Raw genomic sequence first — 15,390 nt, forward strand, 5'->3', positions numbered from 1 at the left:
ATTTAACACTATAAAATTCTATGATACATTTAGCACATAAAAAAGAGGTAAATAAAAATATCAGATAACCTGGTAATTACGGAACATTTTCTTCCTTGCAGTATCTGTACAACATAGGAAGTAAAGGGTCTTCATCTTCTACTGTAAATTTATTTTTCAAAGGAAACAGAAAAAAAAAAACAATTCATTCAATCTTATTCATTCGTGTTCTAAAACAGAGTTGTCATGGATACAGGAAAGAAGAAATTGGGAGACAAAACAAGGTATTCTCTTCCAAATGGAACAGATATCATTGTGGCAAGTTCTGATTTTCTAGGAAGTTTCTAATTTTATGCAGTTTGTTATAATTTAAATTGATTGTCATTGACATGAGACCCTTAGATTCTGAATTTTAAATATAAATAATTCCTGTAATTTGATTGAAAGAAAAAAAATGTCAGTAGAAAAGGCAATATGAGAGGTCAGACAAACTAGTCTTTCATCATTTATAGACGAATGAGGGGACAGAAGGCAGAACTAGTTTATATTTAAGTTCTGTCTTTTATTAGTGTTATAAACTTGGACAAATAATTTTCCTTGTCTGTCTGAGTTTTAGTTTTCTGATTAGAAAATGGGTGTGCACTGTCTCAGATATCCTATAAACTGGAAGAAATAGTGCATGCCCAGGCTATAAGATTAGATTTTTAGATATTGATTTATTTAGTCAAGAAGACAGACCCTGATTGGAAGTGAAGTGGCCACACAGTGTTAGCAGCAGATGTAACAACTCATTGTCACTTTCTCTGGCTCCAAAATCTTAAAAGAAAGGCACAGAGCTTCTGGTGACACTGCAAGGAAGAGGCTGGCTGGATCAGAAGAGTTCAATTTCTTCCTGTGCTAGAGTTGTTTAATAGACTATTAAAAAATTTAGAAAAATTTATAATTTTATTATTTTTATATAGAGCTCAAAAAAAAGAATAATTTAGAGCTCAAAGACAGATTATAACTTTTCAAATAAAATTATGTCCATATTTGCTTTTTTAGATAATAAAGAATAAAAGTATTTTCTGTTGTTTTAAATCTTAATTTTCATAAAAGCCAGGGTTGATTTTTTTTTCTATTTTTTGATCCCACACTGTGTGCCTATACTTGTTTATTAGGTCCTGTCTCTGAAAAGAAGCCTTCCCCAATCGTTATTGTCCATAAAATAGGTCCTTCTTCTTAAGTCAATGCAATTTTTATATCATTTTTGTTACACTTAGTTATACACTGTCTATGACACCTTGACCTGTTTAATTTTTTGTGCATGTAAACCATAACTTCTCAATTACAAATTACTTTGAGATGAAGACCAGATGTAAAACGTGTTTGAACCACTGCTAAAACTATTTAATGAGTATTTTGCAAGTATTTATTCAGGTTTTTTTCTGTATGTATTGTAATTATTTACACAAGTGTTAAGAACTTCAGGAATACTTGTACAGGTATTACACTACCTTTGGTAATTAGAAAATAACAACTTTTTCTTAATCCTTGTCCAGTTTGGACTGTGACTCTTCATAACAGTCACATTATAAGGTAAGTATTCTGTTTTCTCACACGTTGGTCTGTACACAGCAACTGAGATATAAATCGTCGATGTGTTCTCACTTTACCAACATGGGAACTAATCAGCCTATAATCAATGCTTCAATTCCCTGGGCACCTTGGGAAGAGTTCCAAGACTAAAACTAATGGCCCTAGCCATGACCATACTCTGGGTTGCTCATTCTGTTCCTTTACCTCTCACCTTTAGTTCATCCGTGGACTGACCACACACACTATATATCTTCACGGTAGCTTTGGCTCTCCTGTAACCTGGTAGTTCACTTCTCACTGTGTCTATTCTTTAAACGACATACCATCCACAAATGCAAAGGCCAACTCTAGTCTCCTCTGTTACCAATTGATCCTGGTTGTGTCAGAATGGGCACAAAAACTAAATCAAAGTTTTCTAATAAAGACGTATCATTTGAATCTTGGCTGGCATTTGCTTGCAATATGTAAGTGAAGAACAATAACAACAACAAAACTTTATGTCTCTAAGAAATATGAAACAGGAAGAAATATGGTACAGAAATGACTATACCAAAAATAGGGCACCTTTCCCTTTTTTTTTTTTTAACTACGAAGAACTATTAGTGTTTGTGAAATATTACTTAGCTCTCACCAAAGCTAAAATAATGGTGCCTAGAAGGAAAGTATATGTAAAGTTGTTCTCAGAAGAAAAAAAAAATCTCAATATACATGCATATGCAGATATGTCTTAAACACGGTTAAAATGTAATTCAAATAAAGTATATGATTACTAATTTTGAAATATATTTCCTTTTTATTTAAAATCTAGCCATTATTAAGTGGGAGTTGTTTATCTTAGTTTTAGGTAAATATATTATTTATTACCAATGTCTAAAGTTAAGTCTATAAATTAGCAATACTGTTTAAGACCTATGCAATTAATTTTGTACAAGCACAGATTTTTTTTTTTACCCAATTTTTTACAAACCTCAGTATGTTTAATAACTTACTACATGTATAAAATGGATAACATAGTAGTATGAAAAAGTATAAATTAGGCACTATATGAAAAAATATAGAGGGAATTTCCATTTTCCAGGAATTTCCAGGATTTCTTGATTCAAAATTAAATCAGATTCTCGACTCTAAGAAAAAAGTTTCTTATGGTGCTGCAAGGTGCTTTTTTTTTTTTTAAACACAGTTTTTGCCAAATCAAGGATATGAAACAAACTCAAGCATATTAGAACTATAACATTTGGTAAAGAGGCTATTCAAATTTGAGCCACTAAATAATTATACTTGAATACGATATGCTTCTCTTTTTCAAAACAGAAGAAATGTAAGGTATATATTTTTTAAAGAACAAAACAAAAAATTGGAATCTTGAGAATCACAGGGCAAATTCAGTGCTAAGCAAGAATACGTTCTGGCTTGTTATGAATATGCATTAATTATATCCTATATGCTTCCAAAAGAGCGATAAAGGTTTATTTTAGGCAAATGATTAATTTATTTCAAAAGATCACTCAAGTTCTATAATTTAAAAGTCTTTCTTATTTGCTTTATAGTTCAATTCATATTTTAATAATTTAAAATCCAATTATTATTGCCAAGATATTATAGGCAATTTTACATCCCATTAACCTTGCTTTGTTTTAATTATAAAGATCCTTTGTTAGATTCCTTTAAATGATCCAGTTTATAATTTCAGCCTGTCCTAGGGAGTAGTTTAATTCAGCTGCACATTCATCAACTGTTTTTGTCCTGTTAACTGTAGACAACTGCACAATTGCTTTCTCCAGCTATGATTGATGAATTATGTTCATAAGTGTAGCTGTTAAGTAGGATAAACATTTATAACAATTTCCACTTAAAGATTTTTATCTTCATTCCCACAAGGAAAATTAAAGACTAAGATTCTAACAACCAAGAGAAAATATTTTGTATGTTTCACTTTACAGTATTAGAAAAACTTAAGAAAAATGTTGTATGTCCATGGAAATGAGATAAAAATGTAGGTAAAGAACCTAATTTGTGCCTAGCATATAGTTGGCATCAACAAATAGAAGCCAGATAAACAGAGTAATGTGTCTTTACTGTAACTACATCCCAACTATCTGAATATGGTATTTTTTTTGATCTGGAACTCTCAGTTCAAATTTATGGAAGTGAAAGGTCTAAACTGAAAGGAAATGGACCAAACTAAAGATAGGAGTCACCAAAATTGTGAATATATACTGTATGTAGTAACAAAAAATAACAAAAAAACTACCATTTTTAAAGTGTCTATATTACTGTGGTTGTAATAAATGTCATATATTACTTCCAACCTTCAGGGAAATTAGGCAAGATATGAAACAGTGTCAGAGGGGGATAATGTTACATGCCTAGACTCTAAGAGTTTATCAACAGGAGAACTGGTATTTGAACTTGGTACAGATAACACACATATGCTCCATGTCATAATCGGCTCTGTGGAAATAGCCATAAAAAAGACACTACAAATAAACAGTCACTAACACTATGGTATGGTAGGTATACACCGGTTGGGGCGGGGGGGATGGAAGGTGGCTGGAGAACACTGGAAGGCACCTAATCCAGATTAGGGATGCAGAGGGGTTGGTGCTCAGAGAAGAGATTATTTTCACTAAAGTTAGAGAAGTGGATGTCCTAAAGCAATGCCCGTGGTCTCTGTGCTGTGGACTACTGGGGAAAACATTACAATAGTGAAGACAGCAACCTCAGTCAGGTCCCCCAAACACTGGCAAGTCTACGTTTCCTTAGTCATTTCTCTCCCCAGTTTCTCTACACTGGCTATTTTCAACATTTTCCACTCTTCTCAAGTATAACACCTCCCCAAATTTCCTTCATTCTCAGAAAATGGCCCTACCTGCCACTTTATAGAGAAACAGAAAGCATCATTACAGAAAACCTCTGAATCCTGCTATCAGTTTCACTGCCTGCATCATTTTCTCAGTGCTTGTGCATAAAAGGCTAACCCCTGTTCCTCCGCCTCGTCCCTCTCAGAGACTGTACACTTTCAGTTGAGTAGAAATCTTTCTTTCCTGCTGTACTGGCTTCTTTCCATCAGCATTTTAAAATATTCAAATCCTTCCTTCTACCCTCCCACCCCAAATTAAAAACCATATCCACCACCAGTAACCACCCTTTCCCCTTCTTATAGTTCTAAGTACTTACTGTTTGTACTCACCTCCAACTCACTCCTCACCTGAAAACATCCTACTACTGTTCCTAATACTCTAGTTAAATCCCCACTTTCTCAAAAGTTACTTCCCTCAATTATCTGCCCCCATCTTCTACTGGCCTTTTGGCACATTACTGTAATCATCAGCAATTATTTAACCTAAGACTGTTGCTCCCACCGGACTGAAAGCTTTATTAGCGCAGGGCCTGGCTCTATACCCAGCATCTTTAGTACACAGTATACGCCTGAATGAAATCAACATGACCCTCTTGTCACTGAAACCAGTTGTCCCTTTAATCCTGATTGAAAAACTCTCTTGTTGACTATTCATTCCTTCTCAAAGATTCTACTCAACACCCTTTTCTTCATTCCTTCAACAAATATTTGTGATTGTAAACTAGCAGCTAGGCATTATTCCAGAAACCAGGGATATATCAGCAAATAAGACAGAGAATAAGACAAGAGTTCTTAAGGGAAGCACATTTTAGCCAGAAGACGTAAACAAAGAAAATACTTTGAGACAATGTTACTGAATGTTAAAACAGACTCATGCAATAGAAGTGGGATAACACAATAAGATAGTCAGGGGAGCTTCTCCGGGAGTGTGACATTTAAGCTGATTCCTCAATGATGGGAAGAGCCAATCATGTGAAGATGTGGGGAAAGAGGATTCCCAGCAGCAAGAGCCTGGCCACAGGTTTCCACTCACTCCACACACTCTCCTTGAGCATCAAGCTATATCCTTATTTCCCATCTACTATATGCAAACTGAGGACTCCTGAGTTTAAACCTCAATATTAGCTATCTCTTTCAAGCTGGACAAAATTCAGTGTAACTGAAAGTAAATACATCTCTCACCGAATTCAAATCCTTCCTTCTGTATTGTTTTAAGCAAACTATCTTAGACTATCAATCATCCAGCTATTTTTTTAAGCTCTTTATTGGAGCATAATTGCTTTACACAGTTGTGCCAGTTTTTGCTGCACAACAAAGTAAACCAGCTGTATTTATACATATATGCCCATATCTCCTCCCTCTTTTGACTCCTTTCCACCCTCCCTAACCCATCCCTCTAAATCATCACCCATCATAGAGATGATCTCCTTGCGTTATGCAGCAGCTTCCCACTAGCTATCTATTTTCCATTTGGTAGTGTATATATCTCAATGCTACTCTCTCACTTCATCCCAGCTTCCCTTTCACCCCCCGCCTCATGTCCTCAGGTCCATTCTCTACATCTGCATCTTTATTCTTGCCCTGTCACTGGGTTCATGAGTACCATTTTTTTAGATTACATATAGATGAGTTAGCATATGGTATTTGTTTTTCTCTTTCTGGCTTACTTTGCTCTGTATGATAGACTCTAGGTCCATCCACCTCACCACAGATAACTCAGTTTCGTTTCTTTCTATGGCTGAGTAATATTCCATTGTATATATGTGCCACATCTTTATTTATTTATCTGTTGATGGACATTAGGTTGCTTCCATGTCCTAGCTACTGTAAATAGTGCTGCAATGAACATTGTGGTACATGTTTCTTTTTGGATTATGGTTTTCTCAGGTTATATGCCCAGGAGTGGGATTGCTGGGTCATATGGTAGTTCCATTTTTAGTTTTTTAAGGAACTTCCATACTGTTTTCCATAATGGCTGTACCAATTTACATTCCCACTAACAGTGCAGGAGGGTTCCCCTTTCTCCACACCCTCTCCAGTATTTATTGTTTCTAGATTTTTTGATGATGGCTATTCTGACCAGTGTGAGGTGATACCTCATTGTGGCTTTGACTTGCATTTCTCTAATGATTAATGATGGTGAGCATCTTTTCATGTGTTTATTAGCCATTTGCATGTCTTTGGAGAAATGTCTATTTAGGTCTTCTGCCCATTTGTGGATTGGGTTATTTGCTTTTTTGACATTGAGCTGCAGGAGCTGCTTGTATATTTTGGAGATTAATCCTTTGTCAGTTGCTTTGTTGCCAAATATTTTCTTGCGTTCTGAAGGTTGTCTTCTTTTTTATGGTTTATTTTGCTGTGCAAAAGCTTTTAAGTTTCATTAGGTCCCATTTGTTTATTTTTTATTTTATTTCCATAATTCTATGAGGTGGGTCAAAAAGGATCTTGCTTTGATTTATGTCACAGAGTGTTCTGCCTATGTTTTCCTCTAAGAGTTTTGTAGTGTCTGGACTTACATTTAGATCTTTAATCCACTTTGAGTTAATTTTTGTGTATGGTGTTAGGAAGTATTCTACTTTCATTCTTTTACATGTAGCTGTCCAATTTTCCCAGCACCATTTACTGAAGAGGCTATCTTTTCTCCATGGTATATTCTTGAGTCCCTTGTCAAAGATAACGTGGGTTTATGTGTGTAGGTTTATCTCTGGGATCTCTATTCTGTTCCATTGATCTATATTTCTGCTTTTGTGCCAGTACCATAGTGTCTTGATCACTGTAGACTTGTAGTATAGTTTGAAGCCAGGAGCCTGCTTCCTCCAGCTCTGTCTTTCCTTCTCAAGATTGCTTTGGCTATTCAGGGTCTTTTGCGTTTCCAGAGAAATTGTAAAATGTCTTATTCCAGTTCTGTGAAAAATGCCATTGGTAATTTTATAGGGATTGCATTGAATCTGTAAATTGCTTTGGGTAGGATAGTCATTCTCACAATGTTGATTCTTCCAATCCAAGAACATGGTACGTCCCTCCATCTGTTTGTATTGTCTTTGATTTCTTTCATCAGTGTCTTACAGTTTTCCGCATACAGGTCTTTTGCCTCCTTCGGCAGGTTTATTCCTAGGTATTTTATTCTTTTTGTTGCAGTGGTAAATGGGAGTGATTCCTTAATTTCTCTTTCTGATCTTTCGTTGTTAGCATATAGGAATGCTAGAGACTTCTGTGTATTAATTTTGTATCGTGCTACTTTACTAAATTTATCGATTAGTGATAGCAGTTTTCTGGTAGCATCTTTAGGGTTTTCCATGTATATCATGTCATCTGCAAAGATTGACATTTTTACTTCTTCTTTTCCAATTTGGATTCCTTTTATTTCTTTTTCTTCTCTGACTGCTGTGGCTAAAACTTCCAAAACTATGTTGAATAACAGTGGTGAGAGCGGACACCCTTGTCTTGTTCCTGTTTTTATAGGGAATGCTTTCAGTTTTTCACCATTTAGAAAGATGTTGGCTATTGGTTTGTCATGTACGGCTTTTATTATGTTGAGGTAATTTCCTTCTATGCCCACTTCCTGGAGAGTTTTTATCATAAATAGATGTTGAATTTTGTCAAAAGCTTTTTCTGCATCTATTGAGATTATCATACGGTTTTTATCCTTCAATTTGTTAATATGATGTAACACACTGACTGATTTGCAGACATTGAGGAATCCTTGCATTCCAGAGATAAACCTCACTTGATCGTGGTATATGATCTTTTTAATGTACTGTTGGATTCCGTTTGCTAATATTTTGTTGAGGATTTTTGCATCTATATTCATCAGTGATAATCATTCAGCTATCAAAGTGAGACATCAAAGTACCTATGATTCCTCCTTTCCCCTCTTACCATCCAATCTATCAGCAAGTCTATAGATTTAATTTTCAAAAGATGCTTCAAATTTGTCCACTTCTTTTATCCTCATAGCCACTACTGGTTGGTCTATGACACCATTCTCTTCAAAAGGATTCTGAAACTTAAGATCAGTATCTCAGTTCCACTCTTCAGCCCCAGAAATGCATTTCACTCTGTAGATTATGCCAAACCTCTTCAACTACAGCCCTGCACCCGTAGTACAGCTTACACACGCCATGAAGGGATGACCCTTGCCTGCCTCTCTGTGGCTGGTGTACAACATGCACTGAAATAGCTACTGGCTGACTGAAAAGAGCACTCCAGCAACATGTCTTGCTATCTCTTGCCTCCAGGCTTTTGCACTATACTATTCTCTCAGCCCAGAATTTTATTCCTCTATTTTTTTTTTTCTTTCACCTATGTCCCAATAACCTCTCAGTTCTCAACTAAGATGGCATTCTGTTTAGATATATATCTCTTGGTGAGGGGGCCTCCTCCTTTCATTCTTTATAGGACTAGTTTTAAGAGCAGTTTTAGGTTCACAGCAAGCATAAAGAGAAGATACAGATTACCCAGACACCCCTCTACCCCCAACCCATCCTCTTCCCCATGTTACCATCCCCCATCAGACTGGTTACATTTGCTACAAATGATGAACCTACATTAATACACAGCACTATGACCCAAAGTCCATACTTTACACTAGGATTCACTCTTGGTGTTGAACATTATAAGGATTTGGCCAAATGTAAAGTGACATGTATCCACTACTATAGTATCATACAGAGTATACGCATTGCCATAAAAATCCTCTCTGCTCTGCTTATTCATCCCTCCCTTCCCCTAATTCCTGGCAATCACTGATCTTTTCACTGTGTCCATAGTTTTGCCTTCTTCGTAATGTCACGTGGGTTGAATCATACAGTAGCCTTTTCATATTGGATTCTTTCATCTCGCAATATACAATTAAAGTTCCACCATGTCTTTTCATGGATTGATAGCTCATTCCTTTTTAGCACTAATTAATAAATATTCCCTTGTCTGGATGCATCATATAAATAAGTGGATATTTATTTATCCATCCATTTACTAAAGTGCATCTTGGTTGTTTGCAAGTTTTGAAAATTATGAATAAAATGATTATAAACATCCATGTGCAAGGAAGCAGATACAGAGAATGGACTGGAGAACTCGAGGTTTGGGAGGGGGCGGGGGGTGAAGGGGAAGCTGAGACGAAGCGAGAGAGTAGCACAGACATATATATACTACCAACTGTAAAACAGATAGTCAGTGGGAAGTTGTTGTATAACAAAGGGAGTCCAACTTGAGGATGGAAGATGACTTAGAGGACTGGGGCGGGGAGGGTGGGGGGGACTCGAGGTGGGGGGAGTCAAGGAAGGGAGGGAATACGGGGATATGTGTATAAAAACAGTTGATTGAACTTGGTGTACCCCCCAAAAAATAATAAATAAATAAATAAAATTAAAAAAAAATAAATTTACATATATGTGTATGAGATTAAGAGATACAAAGTACTATGTATGAAATAGATAAGCAATAAGGATATATTGTACAGCACAGGGAAATGTAGCCATTATTTTGCAGTAACTTTAAATGAAGTATAATCTATGAATATATTGAATCACTATGTGGTACTCCTGCAACTAATATAATATTGTAAATCAACTATACTTCAAAAAGAAATAAATTAATTAATATTAAAAAAAAAAAACAACATCCATGTGTAGGTTTTTGCGTGGACATAAGTTTCTAAATCCTTTCGGTAGATACCAAGGAGCATGACTACTGTACTGCATGGTAAGAATATGTTTAGTTTTATAAAAAACATCAACGTGTCTTCCAAAATGGCTGTTCCTTTCTCCACTCCCACCCGCCACGCATCAGAGTTCCTGATGCTCCACATCCTCACCAGCATTTGGTGTAATCTGCATTCTGGATTTTGGCCATTCTAATAGGCGTGTAGTGGTATCTCACTGTTGTTTTAATTTACATTTTCCTGATGACATATGATGTGGAACATCTTTTCCTATGCTTATTTTCCATCTGCTTATCTTTTTTGGTTAGGAGTTTGTTAAGGTCTTTGGCTCATTTTCTAACCAGGTTGTTTCTTTTCTTGTTGCCTTTTGGAACTTTAATTGCGTATTACAAGATGAAAGAATCCGAAATGAAAAGGTTTTCTTTAGTTATTGAGTTTTAAGAGTTTGTATGAGGATGAGTCAAAAATTATCCGCACTCCAGTTATAGTAAAACTTCTGTAAATTCTACAGCCGGAGTGCGAAAAATTTTCGACTCCCCCTCATATATTTTAGATAACAGTCCTTTAGCAGGTGTGTATTTTGCAAATATTTTCTCCCAGTATGTGGCTGTCTTCTCTTTCTCTTGACGCTGTCTTTGTAGAGCAGAAGCTTTTGATTTTAATGAAGTCCAGCTCATCAATTCTTTCTTTCATGGATCATGCCTTTGGTATCATAACTAAAAAGCCATCAGCAAACACAAGGTCACCTAGAATTTCTCTTTTGTTATCTTCTATGAGTTTCATAGTTTTTCGTTTTACATTTAGGTTTGTGGTCCACACCGAGTTAAGTTTTGTGAAGAGTATAAGGTCTGTGTCTGGCTTTATTTTTTTGCATGTGGATGTCCAGTTGTTCCAGCACCATTTGTTGGAAAGATTATTTTTGTTTCACGGTATCGGCATTGCTTGAATACACTTTCTGAAAACTCTGATAACCCCACCAACTGGAGAATACATCCTTCTAGACTAGGTTAAGGATTCTACCTTATGCTTGCATTAGTACCTATAACACCCCATCACAGCACCCTGTGTTATTGTATGTGCTAGTCTAATGTCTGTCTTTCCTCCAAAATTTAGAACCATGTTTGTCTCATTCACTTCTCTATTCCCACCATCTATAATAGTGTTTCATATGTAGTAGGTGCTGAACAGATATCTGCTATGTTAATGTATACATGAGATGTTCTTGTATATTTATAGCCAGCCATATTTCAATATTTGTTCCAAAATTATCTTTATTGGAGGAACTATTGGTATAAAAAATGGACATACAAATCTAGAATGGCACAAAGAACATTATGATGAGCATTTTGAGGTTTTCATGGGTTAAAATTTTAAAAAAATTATAACTACCTTCTATAATTCCAACTCCTTTCCTAAAACAAAACAAAATAAACTCCAAACACTGCCAATGAACAGCAAAACAGTGTCAAAAGCTAAAAACCTCTATTAGCAAAATATTCACTCTTCTCCTTTTCTAAGACAATAACTATAATCTTAAATGCTGGAGGTTCAGTTTGTTAACTCTTCAGAGTTACTGATAACAGCTTAATTTTACTTCACAATTGAAACAAATTAGCAAAACCAGCATGTATGTGAAATGAGAGATTTCTATAACTGATAAGACAATGAGCTGCCTGGGCAAAAAAAAATTTTTTTTCTATTTTTCCAATGCCTGAAGATGGATAATAATTATTATCAATTCTTTTCACAAGAAAGTTTTATAAGAAGTACAGTGTATTACTATGTTTAAAATTATTTATGCTATACAAGAAAACTAATATTTTCCTGCAAAATTGATTTTAGTATTTAGAGTTGTAGTATTATAACTAAAAATAATTCAATCATAAAATATCTATGTGAGAAATATACAATAAGATGAATTGTTATAAAAACACAGGTTATTTCTCAGAATATAATACATTGATGGACAAAAATATTAAATTGCATTTAAGTTAATTTTTTCAAAATGGGTTTTTATAGCATATACAAACTAAGTTTCAAAGAATATCTTGTAAAATTTTTTATGACACCTCCCTTGATAAAGATAAGTTTTATATAGTTACATTATTTCCTTATCAGCTTAATTAAATCTGGTTTCAAATAAGAATTAGATTACACCAAATCTTCAGTCATTGTTTTCCAAAGAAGGCCCTGTATCATAGAAGAAACTCAAGTTGTAAAGGATGCAAGTCTTCAGCTGCTAGAAGCTGAACATGTCAAAATGGTGACACTTTCGTATGTCTTAGTGTATCCATTACAATAAAGTGTTGGAAAAATCACAGTGAACAGCAGTTTATCATAAAGTGATAAATGCAATAATGGGCTCATAATCTTACCACAGCATCATTTTACCAATGGTATAAATAGATTCCTAACCCGACCATTATAATTCCTATATTAAACTTCTCTCACAATTTCAGTTGGATACCAGATAGCATGGCATGGTCGAATAAAACTATTTCATATGAACTGAGACAGGCTGAGGGAGTAAACACTGAACACGGCTCTGAAAACAGATGGAGTGGCAGATGGGACTGCAGATTGGGCTCACTTGATCTGTGTAAAACAACTTTACTACTGGGTAAGACGTGGTTCAGATCTCACAAAAATCTTATAAAGTTTGTTCCTTTATTTCATACCTGCTTCCCCTCCCCCAAATAAAAATGTCAAACATTTTAAACTTTGCTCCTTTAAAGTGTAAGTATCTGTGTGATAAATCATTTAACTAAAATGTATTTTCTTACACATTTTGGAACAGATGGTAGGAAAGAGCAGTCACCCAGTGGAATAAACTGCACACGGACTTGTCTTAAAATTGTAAAATTAATTACCTTCCTTCATTGATGAGTTCAATAAATGCAAGTCCTGCATTCTTCTGAATAGAATTTTGCCATTCCTAAAAGGAGAAAACAAACCAAGTGTAAGAAAAAGGAGCATGTAAATGAAAGTAACATCTGGTTTAAGGATCATGTTGATGCTAATAACTTCCACGTGATATTATTTCTAAATCTTTCTAAAAGATTTTTAACAAATGTTATTTTGTGAGAAATCAAAATTTTACAGTCAGCCCTGTATTACTTAGTTAAAAAGGTGCTTTTGAATTCCCACTGATGCGGACAGATAGAAAGTGAGATCATCACAGGGACAAATCTTACTGTGACTATAAAATATTGCTTATTTTACACTCTTCCTATATTTAGAATATGCTTTAAACAACTTTTTGGTTATTAATTTATTCCAGTGATTTCATTTTTTTGGTCTTTTTAATATAGCTGCCAAAATGATTTTTTTGGATTAAAAATTATATCCCTTTCAATGGTACTACAAATAAATACTTGCCTAATATATTTTTATCAAAAATCCTTATTGATTACTCATGTCACTCATCTATAGACTTTTCCTTCATGACTTTCTAGTAAATAAGTGCTGGCCACAAATTCAGCTTCAGGAACCATAGTCTCCATGTCAATCCTGCACTCTATTCCTGATCCACATTTCTTTTTAAAGCTTTGCACACATGCTGGGAATAAATGTGGTTCCCCAAAGTAGGTACTTGCTATGTAAATATTCTCTGTTCTGAGTAAATTTCTGAAGAATTAGAAGAACAAATCATAAATTTATATTTCCCAAGGAGAAAGAGTCAACAATTTGGAAACAGGGATATGATAGTCTGGGGACAGTAATGATCTAATAAAAGCCTAAATGACTCTCTTTTTAGCAAAGCCATTGTGTTTCAGCTGCCATAACTTTTATCCAAATGACAAGATCTTTGTTGTATTTTACCAAACTTATTAAAACTTTCAAATAATTTTTGTTGAAAACAGTTATAGGCAACGCTTTCCCCCATATTTTAACAAAATGACTTACTACTATCCCCATATATTTTGCATTAATTGAGGCACAGCATTAGTCTCCAAAGAAGAGTAAACAAACAGAGGATCAAAAGACCTAGGCTGATTCTTGGGAACCATTCACAATTTTAAGATTAGAAAAAGTAGCAGCTGAAAGGGACAAGAAAAGATCTAGCAAAATTTAAGAACAGATGCAAAATATTCTAGCATTATTCAAAAGAAAATAATCCATGTATACACACTGGCTCAGGAAAATAAAAAAATACAAGACCCTTTAATCACTAATATCAGTTTCTAATGGTTAAGAAATTAAAATTTTATTGTATGTGAATTGCAAAATTAAAATATAGTAATATTAAACACAACAGCAAAACTACAAAAATAAAAAAAGATGCCATTTTCGAAGAGGGTAAGGAAAGCTCTGGTGCTGGAGCTGGCACCAGAATCAGGGGCTGGCACTAAAGCTGGTGCTGTCTCAAGCTGCAGAACTGGCCCAGGAGCTGGTTCTTGAGCTGGCTCTAGCTGTGGAGAGACTTTACCTCTGGTGCTAGCACTGGATATGTTGCTGAAGTTGGCTCTAGGTGTGTTGCTGGCCCTAGCTCCCTCTCTGGATTTAGTGCCAAAGCTGACTCTAGCTCAGACAGTAGTGCTAGAACTGGTTGTGAACTGGCTCCAGTTCTGGGACTGACCCTAATTCTGGCACTGGTGCTAGGCCTGGTGTAAGAATAGGCGATGCACATGACTAGATCTGGAACTGAAATCAGCTCTAGAACTGAAGCCAGGGCAGGCACTAAGAAGGAGCTGGTACAAGAGCCAGTGGTGGAGTTGGCTCTAGTTCTACAGCTGCACCTATCTTTATCCCAGAGTTAGTGCAGGTGCTGGCTCTAGCTCAGAGATGCTGCTAGGACTGATTGTGGAATTTGCTCTAGCTCTGGAGCTGCTGCTGGAGCTGGTGCTACAGTTAATGATGGAACTGCTTCTACCTCTGGAGCTGGCTCTAGTTATATAGCTGGTTCTAAAGCTGATTCTAGTAATAGTATACTACTGGCTTCAGCTCGGGAGCTGGAGCAGGTCCCAAAGCTGTACGTAGCTCTAGAACTCATGCTAGAACTGGTTCTAGCTCTACAGGTGCTGGAGCAGGTGCTAGAGCTCACATATGAGCTGGTGCTTGAGCTACTAACATACTTTTGAAGTCATTACATAGAGTTAGCATCCTGACATGAAAGACAAAGACCAAGACAATAGTAGAAACGGGATACTAGGAAAACTACAACAAACTATAACAGCAACAACAAAAAAGGAAATCTGAAAATGAGAGACAGTGAAGCAACAGAAAAAAAATTGTAATTACATAGTCGAGATATGCAAAGAGATTGCAGACATAAAAAAGGAGGCTTAAAAGACAAAGTTGAAAATATTTC

General features: G+C 35.5%; 1 protein-coding gene across 4 annotated transcripts in view; it reads right to left on the reverse strand.

Annotated features, from left to right (window-relative positions):
• The window catches only part of NBEA (neurobeachin), a 625,442-nt gene that overhangs the window by 297,150 nt on the left and 312,902 nt on the right, over window positions 1–15,390 (reverse strand). For all 4 annotated transcript variants that reach the window (XM_057707391.1, XM_057707390.1, XM_057707389.1 and 1 more), the window contains one exon: window positions 12,950–13,014. In XM_057707391.1, coding sequence (XP_057563374.1) covers window positions 12,950–13,014 — 65 coding nt within the window. The remainder of the gene's footprint in view (window positions 1–12,949; window positions 13,015–15,390) is intronic.

The sequence above is a fragment of the Hippopotamus amphibius genome, chromosome 14 (assembly GCF_030028045.1).
Source record: "Hippopotamus amphibius kiboko isolate mHipAmp2 chromosome 14, mHipAmp2.hap2, whole genome shotgun sequence".
Lineage (NCBI taxonomy): Eukaryota > Metazoa > Chordata > Mammalia > Artiodactyla > Hippopotamidae > Hippopotamus > Hippopotamus amphibius.